Genomic DNA, 21,910 nt, shown 5'->3' with positions numbered 1-21,910 from the left:
TGAGATTGCAACTGAAATGGATACTGGACTGCAGTTCAAATAGATCGAAGATTGAAACTCAGATAGGTCCAGCATTGCAAGCACTGCAACCCCAGTGGGTCTGGGATTGCAATCCAATGGGTCCAAGATTGCAGCTCAAATGAGTCCAACTTTGCAACCCAGATGAGCTCAGGATTGCACCCCACTGTGTCTGGAATTGCAGCTAAAATGGGTCTGAGATTGCAACCCCAATAGATCAGGATTGCAACCTAGATGAGTCCAATATTACAACCCAAATGGGTCCAATATTGCAACCCAAATGAGTCCAAGATGGCAACCCCAGTGTGTCTGGAATTACAGTCCAGATGGGTCTGAGCTTGGAACAGAAATTGATCCAAGTTTGCAACACAAAGGAGTCCAGGATTGCAAGCCAAGTGGGCCTAGGATTGCAATTAAAATGGGCCCAAGATTGCAACTCATTTGGGTCCAAAATACCAACTCAGTTGATTCCAGGATTGCAACCATCAGGCCAGGACTGCGTCCTCAGTAGGTGTAGGATTGCAGCCAAAATGGGTCCAAAATTGTATCCCATTTGGGTGCAGGATTATAGTCTAAAAAGGTTCAGGAATGCAACAGAAATGTGTCCAGGATTGTAAACCCAGCGAGTCCAAGACTGTAATTCATATGAGCCCAGGTTTGCAGCCCTGGGATTGCAATGAAAAGAGGCCAAGATTGCAACCCAGTTGGATTGGACTGCAGTCCAGAGAGGTCCAGGATTGCAAACACAGTGGATCTGTGATTGCAAATGAAATGGATCTGAAATTGGAACCCAAATGGATCCAGGATCAACTGCAATAGGTCTGGGATTGAAGCCCAGAGGGGTCCAGAATTGTAATCCCAGTGTGTCTGGGACTCCAACAGAAATGGATCCAGGATTGCAATCCAGATGATTTCAATCCAAATTGGCCCTGATTGCAACCAAGCTGAGCCTGTGGTGAGCAGGATGCTGCAGAACCATTAACGAGGGCTTTGCAAAGAGCCTCATTACCCCTAATGCAATTAGCCCTATGCAGCCCACGCCAGGTCCCTCCTCCCCAATCACACCGATGGGGAGGGTTTAAAGCTGTTGGCATGTCTGCATTCAGCCCGCATTACATGCACCGAGCTGCCTGTCCTCTGTGTTGCACCCCAGGGAGGGCTGCTCATCCTCCTCGGCGCTGAGAGGAAATTGCCTATCTGCAACAGTAGGGTGCAGCCCTGCTGCATGCCGTTGCTGGGGAAACGGGCAAGCAGCTAATTAGATTTTCATTAACGAAGCAGGAGGGAAGCGCTGCAAGAAGATGCTGGGACAGTGAGGAGGGATATGGGTGCTAAAGAGTGGGATTTTTTGGGAGGGGGGGTCCTGCTCCGTGCCTCAGTTTCCCCAGCTCTTACAAGACAGGGGAGGTTTGCTCCGTGCCTCAGTTTCCCTTTTTTAAAAACCAGATCCTAGAAATCATGGATGCACTTTGAGAGAAGGATATGTGGAACCCTAACGCTGGGAACACATTTGGAGACGCGGTGACCCCCCAGCGCTGAGCAAAGTGGGAACACATCAGCCAGCTCCAAACCACCACTTTCACCCCCAAAACATCCCCCTCTCCCAGGAGCTGATGGCCGCAGCCCCCCTCCCTGCAGCATCACCCAGCCCTGCGCCGTGCGTGCGTGGGCACGGCCGTACCGCCGCGCTCAGCCCCGCTCCCATCTCTCTCCACCCCGGTGCCCGTGGGCACCTCCTGGGGCTGGGGACACGCGCACCCCCGGACGCACACACGCAGACGCACGCAGCTTACGGCCGCTCTGCAGGAGGGCTTTATCGGTGTTATCATTTTATACGGCTGGCTATTAATAGCTCCTTCTCTTCTATCCCCCTCCGCGCCGCTGCGGCGGTTTTTTCTTTACCAAACCGCGCGGGGGGGGGGGGTCCGAGGGGGAGAGGTTGAGCTTTTTCTCCTTCCCGTTGGGCCGCGTGGGACGGACCGAGCCCGGGACCCGCATGCTGCAGATGGTGAGGACGTTGGCGCAGTTCACTATCGCGCTGGAGGACATGAGAGACATCGGGGACGGCATCGATGCTGCCTTCACCGCCGCCTCCGGGCTCGGGGGGGCCGCCGAGGAGCTGCCGGAGAAGGGTCGCGGTGCCCCCGAGGTGACGCGGAGGAAGGGGACCCCCTCCCCGCCATGGGAGCAGGGATTGGGTGGGGGGACACTGCTGGGGGTGGGCGAGGGGGGGACGGCTGCGTCACGGTGGGACACGTGTGCCGAGCGGGGTCTGGAGCGCCGTCGCCATGGCAACCGAGCATCCATCTTCATCCCGTGCTGCATCTGCATCCATGGCTGCAGCCTCAGCCGTGCCTCCGTCCTCATCCTCATCTGCGCCTTCATCCTCATCATAGTCATCTTGTGCCTTCATCCTCATCTGTGCCTTCATCCTCATCCCACACTTCCATCCTCATCCCAAACCTCCATCCTCATCCTCCTCCCAAACCTCCATCCTCATCCTCATCCCACACCTCCATGCTCATCTTCATCCCATACTTCCATGCTCATCCTCATTGTCATCTTGTGCCTTCACCCTCATCCCACTCCTCCATCCTCATCCTCATCTTGTGCCTTCATCCTCATCCCACATCTCCATCCTCCTCTGCGCCTCCATCCTCAGCTGTGCCTCCATCCTCATCTTCATATGCTCTTCCATCCTCATTCTCATCTTGTGCCTCCACCCTCATCTGTGCCTTCATCTTCACCCTCATCCTCATCTGCACCTCTATCCACGCTGTGCCTCCATCCTCATCCTCTTCCTCCATCCTCGTCCTCATCTGTGCCGCCACCCCCATCTATGCCTCCATCTTCATCCGTGCCTTCATCCTCATCCCACTCCTTCATCCTCATCTGTGCCTCCATCCTCATCCTCATCAGCACCTACATCCACTCTGTGCTTCCATCCTTATCCTGTGCCTTGATTCTCATCCCACACTTCTGTCTCATCCTGTGCTCATATCTGGATGTCATGTCTCCATCTTCATCTGTGCTGCCATCCTCACTCTCGTCTGTGCCTCCATCTTCATCCCGTACCTCCATCTTCATCTCCTACCTCCATCCTCATCCCACATGTCCATCCTCATTCCACTTTGTGGTGAGCATCTGGGGACTGTGGGGGTGCTGGGGTCTGAATCTGCACACAGCCACCCCCCCCCCCCACCCCAGCCACATATGCTTGCTTGCACTGCGGAGGTGTGCAGATGGGGCAGGTGGTTGCAGTGCTGGGGGAATGCCCCTCACATCCCCTGATCTGTGGGCTGCTGAGCATCTCAGTGCCATGCTGATGCAGGGTGAGGGTGGGCTGTGTCAGGTTTGCGGGTTCTAGGGGAAGCAAGATGGGAGCAGTCCACAAAGGGTCAGGAGGAACAAGGAGCTGTGTGCATGCTGGGGAAACTGAGGCATGGTGCAGGAGCAGGCACTGCACTGGTTCCATATAGGGTCGGTCCTGACACTGAAAGTTGTGGTCCAGGATGTGCAAGGAGGAAAGTTGCTTTGGTGGAGAGAAAGCAGCCTTGGCATGGACAGCAATTAGGAAACTGAGGCACTGCTCCATCCGTGGGCAGGGATGAGTGGATGGGAAAGTGCATTATTTGGAGTGAGTGTTCCAGCATTTTGGTGTGGCTGAGCCTGTAAACCATGTGGGGGTGCAAGAGAAATGGGGGTGCGTGGCCAGAGTGGGGTTCTGCATTTCCAGGGACATCTGGTTGACACATCTCTGCAGGGGGTGCCTTTGGGGAGGTCCCTGCATGCATGGACTTCGGGGTGCCTGCGGTCCCAGGGCTCTTTGGGTCTCACTGTGCCCAGAGCCATTGGAGCATCTCCATCCCCAAGGTATCTGGAGCACCTCAGCACTCAAAACTTTTGGGGTGTCTCTGCATCCAGGGTACTTGGAGCATCTTGGCACCCAGAAATGTTGGGATGTCTCATACCCATGGTCCTTGGATTGCTTCTACTCCCAAAATTTTGGGGGTGTAGGGTCTTTGGAGGACTTCTGCACTCAAATCCTTTGGGGTGTTTCTGCACCAGTGGTCCTTGGAGCACCTTGGAACCCAAAATTTTTGGGGCGTCTCTGCATCCAGGGTCATCTGAGCACTCTGGCACCCAGAATTGTCGGGGTGTCTCATACCTGTGGTCCTTGGACCACCTCTGCACCCAAAACTTCTGGGGTGTAGGGCCTTTGGAGCACCTCTACACACCAATCTTTTTGGGATGTCTCTGTATCAAAACTTTTGGGGTGCCTCTGCATCAAAAATGTGGGGTGTCTCTGCATTCAGGGTCCTTGGAGCATCTCATCAACCAAATCTTTTGGGGTATCTCTATGCCCAGGCTGCTTGGAGCATCTCAGCATCCAAAAATTTGGGGTGTCTCTGTACTGAGGGTCCTTGGAGCATCCCAGCTACTCAGTACCTTCGGGGCATCTTTGAATCCAGAGCCTCTAGAGCACTTCAGCACCCAATACTTTAAGGGTGCCACTCACCTTGTATCCCTTGTCCCACTGTGCCCTAAGGCTGAGCTTCAGCCTAGGCTCCGCTTGGGGGCATACCCCATTATAGGGGGGGACTCTGAGCCCCAGATCTGCCCAAACCCCAAACCCCACAATCCCCCCCAACCCTCTGAGCCCCCTCCTCGGCGCTCACAGCATCAGAGCTGGATGGGACCAGCGCGGGTGCCCGGGTGCCGTCAGGAATTCACAGCACGGGGCCGCGCCAAGAGGGGAGAAGGAGCCCGCCAGCACCGACCCATGTAGGGCTGTGAGAGCTCCTGACGCGGGCGTGGAGGAAACCAGGCGTCGGTGTCATGTACTTCCTAATCCTCCTGGATTCCTCCATCGGGGCGGAGAGGGAGCTGGAAGCACGCCGGGCTCCTCTGGCGCACAGCCCCCGTGCCGGCACCGGAGGGGACGTCTCGGTGTCCCTGTAGTCACCCCGATTTCATTTGGGTTCTCTCTCCACCCGTGCAGGACATGAGGAAGCACGTCATCATGACGCTGCTGGACACGGAGCAGTCTTACGTGGAGTCCCTGCGCACCTTGATGCAGGTAAGGGGGTATGGATGGGGTGTGGGGGGGCAGGTATTGGTGCAGGGGGACGTGGGGAGCTGTCACAGCTTGGCTGTCCCTTCCTTGTGGCCATTCTTTCCTCGTGCCCTTCCCTTCCTTGTGGCTGTGCCTGGGATGTGGAGTCAGACTCCAGTGTTGTATCAGCACAGGAACAGGGAGGAGATGGGTGGCAGCATTGGGGACAGCAATAAAGCAGCCCCGCAGCTGGTCCTGATCAGCTGTCACCTAGAAGGGAGCATATCCCAAACCTCTTCCTTGCGTCTCCTGAGCCCCTGCTGGTGCACATCCCATGCTGGGGGACTCCAACACCCCCAACACCCCCCATGGGCTAGGGGATTTTTAGGTCCCACTTTTTCCCCAGCCTAATCCCATCCGCCCAGAGCAGCCTCACTCACATCTCAGATGGCTGTGAAGGTGTTTCAGAAACACAATGGCAATGGGCCCTTTGAAGGCTAACCCATTCTGGCATAGCTATGGGATGTCAGACCCTGATGCTGCAGGTGGAAATGCCCGAAGTCATAAGGTCTGATCTGCTTGCCACAAAGCAGTGTCTGTCTGACATCTGCTGGGATGAGCATTTGGGCAGCTGTCATCCTGACACCTATTTTGGCTTTCCTGATCAGCCCCCAGCGAGGCTAATCCTACAACAGATCCAGATGTGCTCTGCTGAAGGAGGAAAGGACCTTTTGAGGCAGCTCCCAGTGCAGATGTTGCCTTAGAGGGGCAAAAGGAGCCTGGCCCCCCCTGATTTTGGGGGAAGCTCTGCATAGTTCTGGGTTGGATGGTGTCTCTGCTGAGCTGTTGATGGCTGAGCTGTCACCCTTGAGACACATCCAGGGGAGTTGGTCTTCTAGTGGGACCACAGGGCTCCAAATGCCCCCAGCCAGGAAAAGATGCACTGGCAGCTGTGGGATTGTGGCTCCCAGTCATGGGGACCAGCTGGAGCAGCAGCTTCCAGCCAACCCAGGTGGTGCAGGGGCAGCTCTGCCGTTTGCTGAGCTGGGGACCATCTCCATGCTCTTGTCCCCCATCATCAACATGGGAAACCCCATCCTTAATGGGAGGCACCTCCATCACCAGCTCAGGTGGAGACACCCAAAGCAGCTTGAAGTGGGTCCTGTCCTACCTTTCTCAGCTCCATGGTTCCTCCCCAAGGACACCAGCACCCCATACCATGGGGATAAGGAAGATGCAAGGCTTGAGAAGGCTTGAGAAGACCTTCCTCCTGTCCCCAGGAACCCTAAAGTCCACCCAGAACCGATAGTTCGGGATCCCACAGTTTTGCTGCCGTGATTTCCCATGTGGGTGACTCAGAGGGGACTAAGATTCATGACAGCAAACCTGCTCTGCTTCCCAAACTGCTGTGGGATGCACTGGGTAGGATTAGTCCCTGTGGGATTGGAGTGCCAAAATTGGCACAGCTAGACCCTTTGATCAGTCCCTGAGTGCCCAAAGCCGTGTAGGGTCAACGCCTCCTCCAGCATTCCATGCCTTTGGCTGGGTTCACTGGGGGAACCCCCCTGCTGGGATGAAATGGGTTGAAAAAGTCATTGTGGAGACATGGAAAAAAAAAAAAAAAAAAAAAAAAATCTCTTGGTGCCCCAACACAACACTTCCCCATAGGGCTACATGAAGCCGCTGAAACAACCCGAAAACTCACTGCTGTGCGACCCATCCTTGGTGGATGAGATCTTCGACCAAATCCCTGAGCTGCTGGAGCACCACGAGCAGTTCCTGGAGCAGATCCACGACTGCGTGCAGAACTGGCACGAGAAGCAGAAAGTGGGCGACCTCCTGGTGCAGTCGGTAGGACCCGACCCTGTTCCCCATTTTGGGTTCAGCCCTAAAGCCTTGCTTTATCGTGCTTGTTTTTTCGGACACGGCCCCGAGCAGGGAGCAGGAAGCAGGGGGATGATGAAAGGATGGGCAAACCACGTCGGAGATGGAGAGAGACGATCTCCAGGCCCTTGGTCTGCTTAGCTTAACGGCGGGGTGGTGCGGCGGCCGGCTGGCTCTGCAGCTTGGAGTTTCTGCATCGGGAGCAGAAATGTCAGGGCTGAAAAATCGAGGCGGGGAGCTGAGCTTGGGCAGATCCAGATGGACACCATTTTAACCCTTGGGACAGCTTCTCCAATCTCCAGCCGTGCCCCGACCCCGTGCTGATCCCATTTTTCCTATTTCATAGAATCACAGAATGATAGAATGGCCTGGGTTGCAAAGGAGCACAATGCTCATCCAGTTCCAACCCCCTGCTGTGTGCAGGTCGCCAACCAGCAGACCAGGCTGCCCAGAGCCACATCCAGCCTGGCCTTGGATGCCTGCAAGGATGGGGCATCCACAACCTCCTTGGGCAACCTGTTCCAGTGCCTCACCACCCTCTGGCTCAAAAACTTCTTCCTAAAAACTTCCTCCTATTTCCCCCAGTTCTCCAAGGATGTGTTGGTGAACATCTATTCTGCCTACATCGATAACTTCCTCAATGCCAAGGATGCCGTCAGGATCGCCAAGGAGGCACGGCCAGCGTTCATGAAGTTCCTGGAGGTGGGTCCTGGGTGCCACCGTGAGCTGGTCACCATCTTACTGGGAGCCACTGGTGGAGCAGTGGGGGTTAGTGGGAGTAAATTGGTTATCTACAGTCAAAGTGGGATTTTTCCATCCTTTTTTTATTGGGGAAAGCCTTATGTAAGATCATAGAATCACAGCATCACAGAATGGCTTGGGTTGGACGGGACCTCAAGGATCATGAAGCTCCAACCCCCCTGCCACAGGCAGGACCACCAACCTCCACATTTCATAGCAGCCCAGGCTGCCCGGGGCCCCATCCAACCTGGCCTTGAACATCTCCAGGGATGGATGAGGCATCCCATCCTGGGTGCTGTCAAAGCAATGTCACTGGATCCCAAATCAGTGTCACTCCATGCCCTGGGATGGTGCCGTGGCGTGTCCCCATTGTGTCCCACCTAACTTTTTTTTTTTTCTGCAGCAAAGCATGCGAGAGAACAAGGAGAAGCAAGCTCTGTCTGACCTGATGATCAAACCTGTCCAGAGGATCCCGCGGTACGAGCTGCTGGTGAAGGTAGGAGGTGTGGCACTGGGATGAAGTCCGTGCCATCCTGGGAAGGAGTGACACCACGGTGTCCCCTTGGCAGGACCTGCTGAAGCACACACCTGAGGACCACCCCGACCACCCCTTCCTCATCGACGCCCAACGCAACATCAAGCAGGTGGCCGAGAGGATCAACAAGGGGATGAAGAGTGCTGAGGAGGTGGAGAGGAACGCACGCATCGTGCAGGAGATCGAGTCCCACATTGAAGGGATGGAGGATGTATGGATGGGGGTCTTGGCATGGGGTCCTGGGTGGGGGTGGGTGACATGGACACCGGCTGCAGGGCACAGGGACAAGAGGGGACATTCGGCCTGGCTGAACCACCCAAGGGAGCAGCACCCATATCAAAGCTGCACCCAGCACCAAACACATGGAGCGGGTCTTTCCTTTCACTCAAAATTGAGCCATTTTAGAGGATTGACCTATGTTGGGCCACTTGTTTCCTCATTCACGTCCTGCCTTCCCCATTCTTGCCTCCATGGGTTGCTGGGATGTTTGGGAAGGGGACAGGGTGACAAGTCAGAGTTGGTGGGGTCCAGGAGTAGAAACAAAGCCACTCATAAGCTTCCTTGTCCCCACAGCTCCAGGCCCCACTCCGCAGGTTCCTTCGACAGGAGATGGTGGTGGAAGTGGTAAGAGATGGCCCTCTGTCCCTTGTCCCCATGGCACATCCACTTTGGCAGCATTGTGACACCGTGCACCAAGCGGGGCAGTCAGTGGTTGGGATGGTGGGTCGTGTCCAACAGGGATCACGAATGGATGGATGAACGGACAGATGGATGGATGATGGATGGACAGAAACATGGATGGATGAGTGATGGACGGATGAAGGATGATAGATGATGGATACATGCATGGATAGATGAATGGAGGTGTTCATGGGTGGAAGCACCCACAGATGGATAATGGATGGATGACCTGACGGATGCATGCATGGATGGAAGCATGCTTGGATGGATGGACACGTACATGAATGGACAAATGTGTAGACGATGGAAGAATGAATGAATAATGGGTGATTAATTATGGTCACATGCGCGGATGTATGCATGGAGGTATGCACGGATAGAAGCATGAATGGGTAGATGGATGGGTGGATGGATGGACGGACGGACGGACAGATGGATGGATGGATGGATGGGGGGATGAGGACAATATAAAAGTCCCCAGGTGTGTGGGGAAAGATAAGAGGGGGTGAGCTGGCAGTAGCCCAGGGTCAGGGATGGACAGAGGGACTGAAGATGGAGACCGCAGAGGTCCTGGCATTCTTGTAGGCTTCCCCAAGGACCACTGTAGGGGTGGCACATGGAGAAGCTGAGGCAGGGTTGGGTGCATTTGCAGTCCCTTGTGTCTCTTGCCTCTCTGCAGAAGGCAGTGGGTGGGAAGAAGGACCGTTCTCTCTTCCTCTTCACGGACCTGCTGGTGTGCACCACACTGAAGCGCAAGTCGGGCTCCCTTCGACGCAGCTCCATGAGCCTGTGAGTGCCACCAGGCATGGGGGACAGCCAGCTGCCTTTCCCATTGCATCTCTCTGGGGTTATCCCACCTCCTTGGGGCATTACTATGGGCTGGGATGGTCTTAGGGGGAGATGTGGCTCAACTAATCCCTTGTCCTGCAGGTACACGGCAGCCAGCGTGATCGACACGGCCAGCAAGTACAAGCTGCTCTGGAAGCTGCCACTGGAGGATGTGGACATCATCAAAGGTCTGTCACTGCCTGATGCCAATTCCATGTCCTGAAACCCATTACTCAACCCCTAGCAAACAGCGATGGATTCAAAGCATCCCATTGCTGGGGCTGACAACGCCCCGGCTAAAAGCATTAGGGGAGAAGCCTCCCCTGGGCAGCTCTGGGGAGGAAGGGGTTAATGTCACGCGCATGTCCCCATGCAGGTGCCTCACAAGCCACCAACCGTGAGAGCATCCAGAAGAGCATCTGCCGCCTGGACGAAGATCTCAGCACGCTGGGCCAAGTCAGCAAGCTGTCAGAGACCCTCAGCTTCCCCCACCAGGTATGGGGACGGTTGGTCCCCTGTGGGTGACCTCCACCATGAGACCAGCTGGTATCTCACTGAAACACAGAGCCTGTGGGAGGGCTGGTGGCCCTCAAAGGACCCAGATGCCACCAGCCCTGAAGCCACAGGAGGGTTGGGACATCCTCCAAGGGATGTGAAGTGGGATGGATGTGAGGCTTGCAGTGTTCCCCATGGACCCTGACGCTGTCACTCTCCCCAGAGCCTGGATGATGTGATCAAGGACCTGATGGCTGCCATCCACCGGGAACTGGCAGAGAAGCAGTCCTTGTCCTTCAGCATGGCCTTCCCCCCCAACAAAGTGGAGCTCAGCGCCGCCAAGGCCGATGGCACTGAGTCCTTCATCTTTGAGTTCCCCAACCCCGACGCGCGGCTTGGCTTCGAGCAAGCCCTTGAGGATGCCAAGAAGAAGCTGGGTAATGCTGGGACGTGGGGTGGGAGACAGAAACGGGCTCAGCATCCCACACCCCGTATTGCCCAAACTGCCTCCTTTTCGCCTCAATTTTCAGCTCTTCTCTTATTTCCCCAGCTTCCAGCAAAAACTGCCTGGACCCCGAATTCCTCAAAGCCATTCCCATCATGAAGACACGAAGCGGGATGCAGGTGGGTCCACCTGCTGCTCCCACATTTTTGGGAGGGTGCATTTGCGTATATTCCTGTTCACCAGCGGGATGCCACCGTGCCGGTGACCTTCCCAAGTGACCTCTCCTTGTTTTTTGCCCCTTTCCAGTTTTCTTGTGCTTCTCCCAGCCACAGCAGCCCGGAGAATGCCCACGAGGTGTGGGTGTGCAACAGCGACGGCTACGTGGGGCAGGTCTGCCTGCTCAGCATCCGCAAGGAGCCCATTGTCGAGGCGTGCATCGCTGTCTGCTCAGCCAGGATCCTCTGCATCGCCTCCGTGCCTGGCCTCAAGCGACCCTATAGGTAAGGAGACCCTCATCCCATGGATGGTGCCAGCATCGCTGCGTTGCAGTGCTGGAGCTGTGGCTGTCCCCGTGGCAGGGAGCGCACGGAGCCGATGGTGAGCCCATCCTCGGAGCCGGCACCGACACAATCAGAGGATTCAGGGCCACAGCAATGCCTGCACATCTCCATCTCGGGCTCATCGCTGGAGCTCTCTGAGCCTGTCGACAGCACACACCGGGAGCTGGTGCCCTTTGACAGTGATGACACAGATGATGAGTCCTCACCCAGCCCCTCGGGCACGCTGCAGAGCCAGGCCAGCCACTCCACCATCTCCTCCAGCTTCGGCAGTGAGTCATCCCCATGGGGGGAAAAGTCAATTTTTTGTCCCAAATCAGCAGGCAGCTCCATCATCCATGTGATTGTTCCCCACTCTGCCTTGGGTTCATTGCAAATTGATAGGAAAGGAGCTTCCATTTGTCTTTTAAGTTGAAGAAACACAGGGAAAAGACTCAGGGAGATCCTAATTTGGATCTCGTGATGACAGGGTTGGAGTGGAAGCTTGTCTTCTGTTGTAGAACCACACAATCGTAGAATGGTTTCACTTGGAAAGGATTGCAAAGATCTACTTCCAGCCCCCATGCCACTAAATCAGGCACCAGCTCAGATTGCCCATGGCCCCAGTCCTACCTGGCCTTCAACACCTCCAGGGATGGTGCAAAAGTGTGCAAGGCCTGCATTGGATGAAGGCTGTCATTGCAAATCCCATTTGTCTTCTAAGCTGAAGAAACCCTGGGTAAAGAGATAGGGGCAGGGTCCTAGCTGAGATTCCATGATGCTGGGGTTGGGGTGGCAAGTTGTTCTCTATGTAGGGTAAATTCTGGCATGTTTGGGGGTCAGCATCCATCTGTCCTCCCTGGGTACTACAAGGGCTTTGTGCAGCATCCCGTGCTTTCATCCCCATCACTTGGACGGGCAGTTTTTTCCAACCCCAGGGATCCTGTGATTCTCTAATCTACCACTTGAACAGGTTGTCCAGAGCCTGATCCACTCTGACCTTGAATGCCTCCGAGGATGGAGACATCATGGAGTTCAAAAAACATTTAGGTGTTGTACTGAGGGACATGGTTTAGTGGGGAAATACTGGTAGTAGGTGGATGGTCAGACTGGAAGTCCAGGATGGATGGATGGATGGTCTTGGAGGTCTTTTCCAATTGTGGTGATTCTGTGACTCTGTGATCATGGCAAGGCTGGGTTGACACTTGGACTGGAAATGATCTCAGAGCCCTTCTCCGACCTCAATGATTCCATATATCTACGACCTTCTCATTCTCCCCTACAGATGAGGAAATCCCAAGCTGCAAAGAGGCAGCAGCAGAGACGACGAGCTCAGAGGAGGAGCAGGAGCCTGGTTTCCTTCCCTTGGCCACCACCTTCGGTCAGAGCCGGCGTGGTGAGAGCCCAACAGATGGACGAGCCCTACGGCGCTCCAGCCGCGGCTCCTTCACCCGCGGCAGCCTCGAGGACCTGCTGAGCCTTGACCCCGAAGCCTACCAGAGCTCCATGTGGCTGGGCACCGAGGATGGCTGGTGAGTCCCCGACACATGAGGACCCACGTGGACACAGCTCAGCCCTTCGTGAGCCTCAACCCTGTGCTTTTTCTCTCTCCCACCTCTGCAGCATCCATGTCTACCAGTCATCGGACAACATCCGCAACAGGAAGAACAGCATGAAGATGCAGCACGCTGCTTCCGTCATGTGCATCTTGTAAGGGGGCTTTGGGCTTGTTTGGTTGGTTGGTTTTTTTTATGGGGTGGTTTCAGGCTGCCCAGCAGCGCTTCTCACAGCTTTTCTCCCCCCACAGGTACCTCGATAACCAAGTGTTCGTGTCGTTGGCCAACGGAGAGCTCATCGTGTACCAGCGGGAGCCAGGTGAGGCTGCTGGATGGACCCCAAAGCAGCGATGGTTTGGTCTCCGAGGGAGGGATGCTTTGGCTGCCAGCACCCACAGGGAGGGCAGCAGACTGGGGAGAGCCATCCTCGAGGGATGCTGAATGGGCAGCCCCAAATATAAAGCATGGTGGTCTCTGCTCACTGGTGTCCCAAGGGATATCAGCTCATGTCACCACTGCCAATGTCCCCAAGCTTACATCCCCCCTATCCAGATCCATCAGCATCTGGATAATGATGTTTCCAGACACCTCCTTCCCCCCCAGCTGGGGGTTTTGCTGCTGTAGTGACCTCTCCATCTCCACATCATCCTTAAAGGTCCCTTCTGGGACAAATCCAAGACCCTATCCCTGTGCTCTCTGGGCAAGGAGGGCCATCCTTGAGAGATGCTGAATGGGCAACCTCAAATTTGGAGCATGTGGTCCCTGCTTCCAAAGGACATCATCTCAGGACCCCACACTTGCCCCACTTGCAACCAACTCTAGGGAACCTGCTTTAGCACAGGGGTTGGACTTCATGATCCTTTCCAACCCCCACGATTCTGTGATGTCCCCTACAAAGGACAGGTGATGGGACAAGAGGAAATGGCTTCAAGATGTGCCAGGGGAGGTTTAGGTTGGATATCAGGACAAAATTCTTTACAAAAAGGATTGTTAAGCACTGGAATGGGGCTCCCCAGGGAGGTGGTTGGGTCGCCATCCCTGGATGTGTTTAAAAACCCTTTGGATGTGGTGCTCAGGGACATGATTTAGGGTTAGGGTTAGGGTTAGGGTTAGGGTTAGGGTTAGGGTTAGGGTTAGGGTTAGGGTTAGGGTTTGACTTGATGATCTTTAAGGTGTGAGCTATTCTATGATTCTATGAAGAAGCATCCATCAGCATCTGGATATAATGTTTCCAGCAACCTCTTCCCCCCCAACCTGGAGGTTCTGCTGCTGTCACAACCCTTGTATCTCCCCCTGTCCTTACAGGCCGCTTCTGGGACCCTCAGAACTCCAAATCCCTCTCCCTGGGCTCCCCAGGCAGCCCCATCACGAAGATGGTGGCGGTGGCAGGAAAACTATGGTGCGGTTGCCAGAACCGGGTCATCATCCTCAACACGGCCACTCTGGAACAAGAGGTACACGGCAGGCGTGATGGCCACAGGGTGGGGACCACAGAAACGTCCCCTGGTGGCTGTGGGTGACACCGGCGTGGCTCTGTCCCCGCAGCACACCCTCCAGGTGGGGCAGGACAGCGGGCGCAGCGTCAGCTGCATGGTGAGCGCGGCGCCCGGCGTCTGGCTGTCGCTGCAGGGCAGTGCCCTGGTCCGCCTTTACCACCCCACCAGCTACGAGCAGCTGGCCGAGGCTGACATCACCCCCCCAGTGCACAAGATGCTCGCTGGTAAGCAAACCCAGCCCCTTTTCCCTGTGCTTTCCCGTTTCCCGTTCTGTACGCATTGCATTTTGTTATAACGCGCTTTGCTCCGGAGCCATCGAGTGTCTGGTAGTGCAAAGTGCCTCTGTATCATCCACATCCCAGCTGGCTGCAGGGAATGAGGTCTGCCTGCACTCAGCCGGTTCAACCTCTGCAGCCCCTGCACAGAAATGAGAGAGTGGCTGCAAAACCCCATGCAGAAATCGGGACGTGGCTGCAAAATTCTGTAGAGAAATAAGGGAGCATGCGAAATCCCTCAGGGGATTAGAACAGCAGTTGCAAAACCCCGTGCAGGAATAGGGCAACCCATCAGTGGCTTCAATATCCCATTCAAAAGTGAGGTGGTGACTGCAAAATCCCATGGAAAATGAGAGAAGTGGTTGCAAAGTCCCATGCAGAAATAGGGCAACTTGTAGAAAATTCCATGCAGAAATCAGGACATGGGTGCAAAACCCCATGCAGAAATTGGGAGTCAGGTGCAAAATCCCATACAGAAGTGGCAGAGCAGCTACAAAAACGCCATGTAGGAACAGGGAAATCCCTTGGTGGATTCAATATCACATGCAGAAATCGGGACCCAGCGGCAGAATCCCATGCAGCAATCAGGACCTGGGAACAGAACCCCACATAGCAAACAGGACATGGGTCCAACACCCCACACCTCAACCAGGACCTGGGTGCAGAACCCCATGCAGCAGTCAGGACACGGGTCCAGGACCACATATAGCAGTCAGGACCCACGTGCAGAACCCCATACAGCAGTCAGGACCTGGGTTCAGGACCCCATAACCCAACCAGGACCCAGGTGCAGAACCACACACAGCAAATAGGACCCAGTTCCAACACCCCAGCCAGGACCCAAGTACAGGACCACATATAGCAGTCAGGATCCGGGTACAGAACCACACACCCCAACCAGGACCTAGGTCCAACACCCCACATCCCAACCAGGACCTGAGTACAGAACCCCATACAGCAGTCAGGACCCAGGTACAGGATCTCATATAGCAGTCAGGACCTGGGTACAGAAACCCACACACAAACAGGACCCGGGTCCAGGACCACATATAGCAGTCAGGATCCAGGTACAGAACCCCATACAGCAGTCAGGACCCAGGTACAGAACCCCACACCCCAACCAGGACCCAGATACAAAACCCCATACAGCAGTCAGGACCCAAGTACAGGACCTCATATGGCAGTCAGGACCTGGGTACAGGACCCCATAACCCAACCAGGATCCAGGTCCAACACTCCACACAGCAACCAGGATCCAAATAGAGAAGCCCATGCAGTCAGGACCCGGGTCCAGAATCCCACACCCCAGTCAGAACCTGGGTACAAAACCCCATACAGCAACCTGGACCCAGGTATAGGACCACATATCACAGTCAGGACCCGAATCCAGAACCCCAAACCCCAACCAGGACCCAGGTCCAACACTCCACACATCAACCAGGATTCAAATACAGAACCCCACACCCCAGTCAGGACCTGGGTCCAGAATCCCATACAGCAGTCAGGATCCAGGTACAGGACCTCATATAGCAGTCAGGACCCGAATCCAGAACCCCACACCCCAACCAGGACCCAGATACAAAACCCCATACAGCAGTCAGGATCAAGCTCCAATACTCCACAGTCCCAACCAAAACCCAAATACAGAACTCCATACAGCACTCAGGACCCGAATCCAGAACCCCACACCCCAACCAGGACCCAGGTCCAACACTGCACACAGCAACCAGGATCCAAATACAGATCCTGCAGTCAGGACCCGGGTCCAGAATCCCACACCCCAGTCAGAACCTGGGTCCAAAACCCCATACAGCAGTCAGGATCCAGGTACAGGACCTCATATCGCAGTCAGGACCCGAATCCAGAACCCCATAACCCAACCAGAACCCAGGTCCAACACTGCACACAGCAACTAGGATCCAAATACAGAACCCCACACCCCAACCAGGACAAGGGTCCAACACCCCACACCCCAACCAGGACCTGGGCCCAGAACCCCATACAGCAGTCAGGATCCAGGTACAGGACCTCATATAGCAGTCAGGACCTGGATCCAGAACCCCACACGCCAACCAGAACCCAGGTACAGAACCCCATACAGCAGTCAGGACCCGAATTCAGAACCCCACACCCTAACCAGGATCTGGGTCCAACACCCCACACCCCAACCAGAACCTGGGTCCAGAACCCCATACAGCAGTCAGGACCCAAGTACAGGACCTCATATAGCAGTCAGGACCCAGGTCCCAGGTCTGACACCCCAACCAGGACCCATCCCCACCCATCCTCTCTATACCCACCCTCCATCCCTCGTTTCCCAACCCAGGTTCGGACGCCATCATCCGACAGCACAAAGCCGCGTGTCTGCGGATCACGTCTCTTTTAGCCTGCCAGGACCTGCTGTGGGTCGGAACCAGCGCCGGCGTCGTGTTGAGTCTGGCCATGCCTGGGAAACGAGGGGCGGAACCGCCGCCTCCGCCGCTCGGTTTACCGCAGGGTCACACCGGGCACGTCCGCTTCCTCACCGCTATGGAAGTGCCCGAAGGATGCGAGCTGCGGGCGGGGGGTGCGTGAGGGGATGGGGGGCGGATGGGGAGGGGGATGGGGGGTTTGGGGTTTGGATATAGGGGGGTTTGGGGGATGGGGGTTTGGATGTAGGGGGGTTTGGGGGATGGGGGTTTGGGGTTTTGGGGGGGGATTGGGGTTGGGATTTGGATATAGGGGAGCTTTGGAGGATGGGAGCTTGGGGGATGGGGGACTTTGAGGTTTAGGGTTTGGGTCTGAGGGATGGGGGGTTTGTGGATGGAGGGGTTGGGGATGGGGGGCTTGGGGTTTGGATATAGGGGGCTTTGGGGGATAGGGGCTTTGAGGTTTAGGGTTTGGGTCTGAGGGATGGGGGGTTGGTGGATGGAGGGGTTGGGGATGGGGGGCTTGGGGTTTGGATATAGGGGGGTTTGGGGGATGGGAGTTTGGGTTTTTGGGGGGGTGGGGGTTGGGGTTTGGATATAGAGGGGCTTTGGGGATGGGGTTTTGGGGTTTGGATATAGGGGGATGGGGGGCTTTGGGGTTTAGGGTTTGGGTCTGAGGAATGGGGGTTTGGTGGATGGAGGGGTTGGGGATTGGGGGTTTGGGGTTTGGATATAGGGAGGTTTGGGGGATGTGGGTTTTGGGGTTTTGGGGGGGTGGGGGTTGGGGTTTGGGGTTTGGATATGGGGGCTTTGGGGATGGGGGTTTGGGGTTTGGATATAGATGGACGGGGGGCTTTGGGGTTTAGGGTTTGGGTCTGAGGGTAGGGGTTTGGTGGCTGGGGGTTTGGGGGATGGGGAGTTTGGGGTTTGGATATAGGGGAGCTTTGGAGGATGGGGGTTTGGGTTTTTGGGGGTGATTGGGGTTGGGGTTTAGATATAGGGGGTTTTGGGGAAGGGGGTTTGGGGTTTTGGGGGGGGTGGGGTTGGGGTTTGGATACAGGGGGGCTTTGGGGATGGGGGTTTGGGGTCTGCGGAATGGAGGGTTGGGGTTTGGGGTTTGGATATTAGGGGGATGGGGGACTTCGGGGTTTAGGGTTTGGGTGTGAAGGATGGGGGTTTGGTGGATGGAGGGGTTGGGGATGGGGGGCTTGGGGTTTGGATATAGGGGGCTTTGGGGAATGGGGGATTTGGGGTTTTGGGGGGGATGGGATTTGGGGTTTGTGTCTGAGGGATGGGGGTATGGTGGATGGAGTAGTTGGGGGATTTGGGGTTTGGAGTTTGGATATAGGGGGGTTTGGAGGATGGGGGTTTGGGGTTTGGAGGTATTGGGTATGGGGGGCTTTAGGGGATGGGGGACTTTGGGGTTTAGGGTTTGGGTCTGAGGGATGGGGTTTTGGTGGATGGAGGGGTTGGGGATGGGGGATTTAGGGTTTTGGGGGCCGTTGTGTTTTGGGGTTTGGACATAGGGAGCTTTGGAGATGGGGAGGTTTGGGGGCATTGGGTATGGAGAGGCTTTGGGGGATCGGGGCCTTTTGGGTTTAGGGTTTGGGTTTGAGGGATGGGGGTTTGGGGAATGGGGGATGGAGAGGTGGTTTGGGGGATGGAGGGTTTGGGAATGGGGTGTAGGGTTCTGGGTGTCTTTGGGGGATGGAGGGGAGGGGATGGAGGATGGCGGATTTGGGGTTTCGGGGGGCATTGGGGTTTAGGGATTGGATATAGGGGGCTTTGGGGGATGATGGGGTTGGGTTTGGGGTATTGGGGGAGATTGGTGTTCAGTGTTTTTATACAGGGAGGCTTTGCGGGATGAGGGGTTTGGGGGGGTGGTTTGGGGGATGGGGGCTTGGGATTTAGGGTTTGGATATGAGGGGGCTATGGGGGATGGGGGTAGTTTGGGGTTTGGGGTTGGAGCTGAGGAATGGGATTTAGATGGATGGGGGGGTTGGGGGTGTTTGGGGGAGAAAGGGGTGGGGTAGGAGGATGGGGGACTTGGGATTTTGGAAGGGGTTGGGGATTGGGATTTGTATATTAGGGGCTTTAGGGGATTTGGGGGCTGGTTTGGGCGATGGGGGGAGTTTGGGGTTTAGGGTGTGGGTCTGAGGGATGGGGAATTGGGGGGTTGAGGGAGTTTAGGGGATGGAGGGTTTAGTGTTTTGGGGGTATTGGGTTTTAGGGTCTGGTTATAGGGGGCTTTGGGGGATGGGGTGTTTGGGATTTGGGTCTGGGTGGGGGGGTTTATGGACTTTGGGGGATGGGCAGTGCAGGGTAGGGTTTGGGGATGGCGGATTTGGGGCTTTGGGGTCGATTGTGGTTTAGGGTTTGGATATAAGGGGCTTTGGGGGATGGGGGCTTGGGGTTTGGGTTTGAGGGATGGGGGTTTGGGGAATGGGAGGGGTGGGGTTGTGGGGTCGGGGATGTGGGTTTTGGGGTTTTGATTTTGGGATGGGGGTGGTGTGGGACGTTGGGAAATGAGGGGTTTGGGGTTGGTGGGGTTTCGGGACGGTTTGGAAGGCTTTAATGCAGGGGGGGGCACGGATTTTGGATGGGAGGATCCGAATTGTAGGAGGGGGGGCTTGGGATGGGAGGTGTTAATTGGAGGCGGCAACGGCTAATTGGGATGGGAGGCAGTAATGAAGGGAGGGAGGAGCGACTTGAGGTTGGGCCCAGGGGGTGGGCGGGGTTACAGACGGAAATGGGCGGGGCTAAGACCGGAAGGGGGGGCTATCCGAGGCTGTGGGCGGGGCTATGTGTGAGGTGGGCGTGGCTAACCGCGGGAGTGGGCGGGGCTAACCAATAATGCGGGTTGGGGAAGCAATTGGTGGGTGGGGCTAAAGGGTGGGCGTGGTCGAGCGCGTGGTGGGCGGGGCTACCTGTGACGTGGGCGGGGCTAAACGTGGAGGTGGGCGGGGTCAAGCGCGGGGGTGGGAGAGGCTAATCGTGGGGTGGGCGGAGCTAATGGGGTGGGCGGGGCTAACCGCGGGATTGGACGAGTGTGGCCATGATGTGGGTGGGGCTAAGAGCGGGGTGGGCGTGGTTTACTTACTACTGATGTGAGTGGGAAACAAGGAAGTGGGTGGGGCTAAAGATAAGGTGGGCGGGGCTTTAACACCGTGGCGGGCGGGGGTAGCGAAGAGGGCGTGGCTAAGCGATAGTGGGCGGGGCTTATCGGAGTGGGCGGGGCTATAGACGGAAATGCGCGTGTTTAAACGTGCTGTGGGCGTGGCTAACCACGTGGAGGCGTGGCTAAAGCCCGTACAGCGAGCTGCAGCTGGAGGACGGCGGGTCCCTCCCGCTCCCAGCTGTGCGGGCTCTTTGTCCCTCAGGTCCCGAGCAGCCGAACGATGCGGAGCAGCGCGATGCAACTCACCCCCGCCTGGCACTGTCCAAAGCCAAAATGTTGGTGATCAGCGGCGGCGATGGCTACGAGGATTTCCGCCTGACCAACAGCAGCGAGAGCGTGGGGCGCGACGACAGCACCAACCACCTCCTGCTCTGGCGGGTCTGACCTCCCCCACCCACCCACCCACACTCACCATGCAGACCCCACCCCCCAACCCACGGATCTCCCTCCTCCCCCCCCAACCCGCCCAGCACGTCTCATCTCCAGCCCGGCTGCTCTCTGTGTGCTCTGGGGAGGGGTTGGGGGGACGAACCCACCCCGACCGCCGCTTTCGGGGCGAGGAGATATGGGGTGGAAGTGGGGGGAGGGGGGAGGGGTTGGGGGGAGCCGTGCCCATTGGGACAGAGCTTTGGGATGGGGGTTGGGGGGGGGGGACACGGCCAGCGCCGCTGCCTTTCGCCCCGGTTTCATGTGTGCCTGCTTTGGGGGAGGGGGGAGGTGGGTCACCCCCATACCCCACATCGGGGATCGCCCCAGGGATGGTGTGGGACCCCTCCCGGGCCCCCCCGCTAACGCGCTCGCTCCATCGCCAGCACCCAGACAACTCTGTTTGTTTGTTCGTTTGTTTTAAATATATATATATATATATTATATATATAAACATCCCTATTTATTTTCTTTCGTTTTGATGGGGAGGGAGGGTAGTAAAGAGATGGGGCTGTCGGGGAAGGAGGGGCACGATGGGGTTAGGATTAAGTGTAGGGTTAGGATTAGGGTTAGGGGGCTGTGCCATTATCCCAACCCTAGAACAGAAGGATCCCCACAGTGACCATGACCCCATCAACAGAGGGTTCCCCCCCCACTTCGTCACAGCCACAGTGTCACCGATGTGCCACCACCACATCCATCACACCTCTTGTTGGGGGGGGGTCACCAAATGGTTCCCCACAGCCACACGCCGCAGGACTGGCTGTGTCAGGAGCTGGATGGGTGACACAATGGGGGAAAAAGGGCTTTTTGGGGATTCAAAGAGGATTTTCTCGCAGGCTGCAGGGGATTGGAGAATGGGACGCACATGGGGGTGTCCCGAAATTGCTGCTGGTTGGGCTGGGGGCACACACAGGGAAGGGGGGAACACAGAGGAGAAGGGGAGAAATTGGGGTTTTATTACACGCTTTCTGTGGGGTTTTGCAGCTTGCTGGTCCCCATAGTTGTGGGACCCCACAACTCCCACTGCTCCCTATTGTATCCCATAGTGAGATGGGACTGAGGCACCTCTGCTTCGTGCTGTGCCCTATGGGGACATGGGGCAACAGCACTGCTGCTCTTCGTAGCATCCTTCAGACCAAACAGCTGGACTCCCAAAACCTACAACTAGAACCTAAAACTCTCCCATTCTACATTCCCCCCCCCCACTCCCCCATTTTCCTGCCTTCATCCCACTGTCCCTGTCGTGTCTGTGCCCCATGGGGAGATGACAACCACAGTGCAGATACACAGGGATGTCCCAGCCCCAGTGAGTGATGGAGACACTGCATCCATCTGTCCGTCTGAGCAGG

General features: G+C 56.4%; 1 protein-coding gene across 2 annotated transcripts in view; it reads left to right on the top strand.

Annotated features, from left to right (window-relative positions):
• ARHGEF17 (Rho guanine nucleotide exchange factor 17) overlaps window positions 1-20,961 on the top strand; it is a 37,619-nt gene extending 16,658 nt beyond the window's left edge. Inside the window, exons 1-21 of one of the 2 annotated variants that reach the window (XM_090134274.1) lie at window positions 1,617-2,167; window positions 5,021-5,098; window positions 6,743-6,925; window positions 7,544-7,660; window positions 8,103-8,195; window positions 8,269-8,445; window positions 8,808-8,858; window positions 9,595-9,704; window positions 9,846-9,931; window positions 10,120-10,238; window positions 10,462-10,675; window positions 10,789-10,862; window positions 10,990-11,183; window positions 11,262-11,512; window positions 12,505-12,751; window positions 12,843-12,929; window positions 13,027-13,094; window positions 14,081-14,229; window positions 14,321-14,495; window positions 16,873-17,112; window positions 20,335-20,708. In XM_090134274.1, the coding sequence (XP_089990400.1) occupies window positions 2,015-2,167; window positions 5,021-5,098; window positions 6,743-6,925; window positions 7,544-7,660; window positions 8,103-8,195; window positions 8,269-8,445; window positions 8,808-8,858; window positions 9,595-9,704; window positions 9,846-9,931; window positions 10,120-10,238; window positions 10,462-10,675; window positions 10,789-10,862; window positions 10,990-11,183; window positions 11,262-11,512; window positions 12,505-12,751; window positions 12,843-12,929; window positions 13,027-13,094; window positions 14,081-14,229; window positions 14,321-14,495; window positions 16,873-17,112; window positions 20,335-20,516 (3,048 nt within the window). In that variant the 5' untranslated portion in view covers window positions 1,617-2,014 and the 3' untranslated portion in view covers window positions 20,517-20,708. Of the gene's footprint in view, window positions 1-1,616; window positions 2,168-5,020; window positions 5,099-6,742; window positions 6,926-7,543; window positions 7,661-8,102; window positions 8,196-8,268; window positions 8,446-8,807; window positions 8,859-9,594; window positions 9,705-9,845; window positions 9,932-10,119; window positions 10,239-10,461; window positions 10,676-10,788; window positions 10,863-10,989; window positions 11,184-11,261; window positions 11,513-12,504; window positions 12,752-12,842; window positions 12,930-13,026; window positions 13,095-14,080; window positions 14,230-14,320; window positions 14,496-16,872; window positions 17,113-20,334 lie in introns of those variants that run through there. The other variant, XM_090134273.1, reaches the window with a different exon arrangement.
• The last annotated feature ends 949 nt before the right edge of the window (window positions 20,962-21,910 follow it).

The sequence above is a fragment of the Phasianus colchicus genome, chromosome 1 (assembly GCF_987193195.1).
Source record: "Phasianus colchicus chromosome 1, bPhaCol1.hap1.1, whole genome shotgun sequence".
Classification (NCBI taxonomy): Eukaryota; Metazoa; Chordata; class Aves; order Galliformes; family Phasianidae; genus Phasianus; species Phasianus colchicus.
Note: the sequence above shows the minus strand (reverse complement) of the source record. Positions and strands in the feature narration are given on the sequence as shown.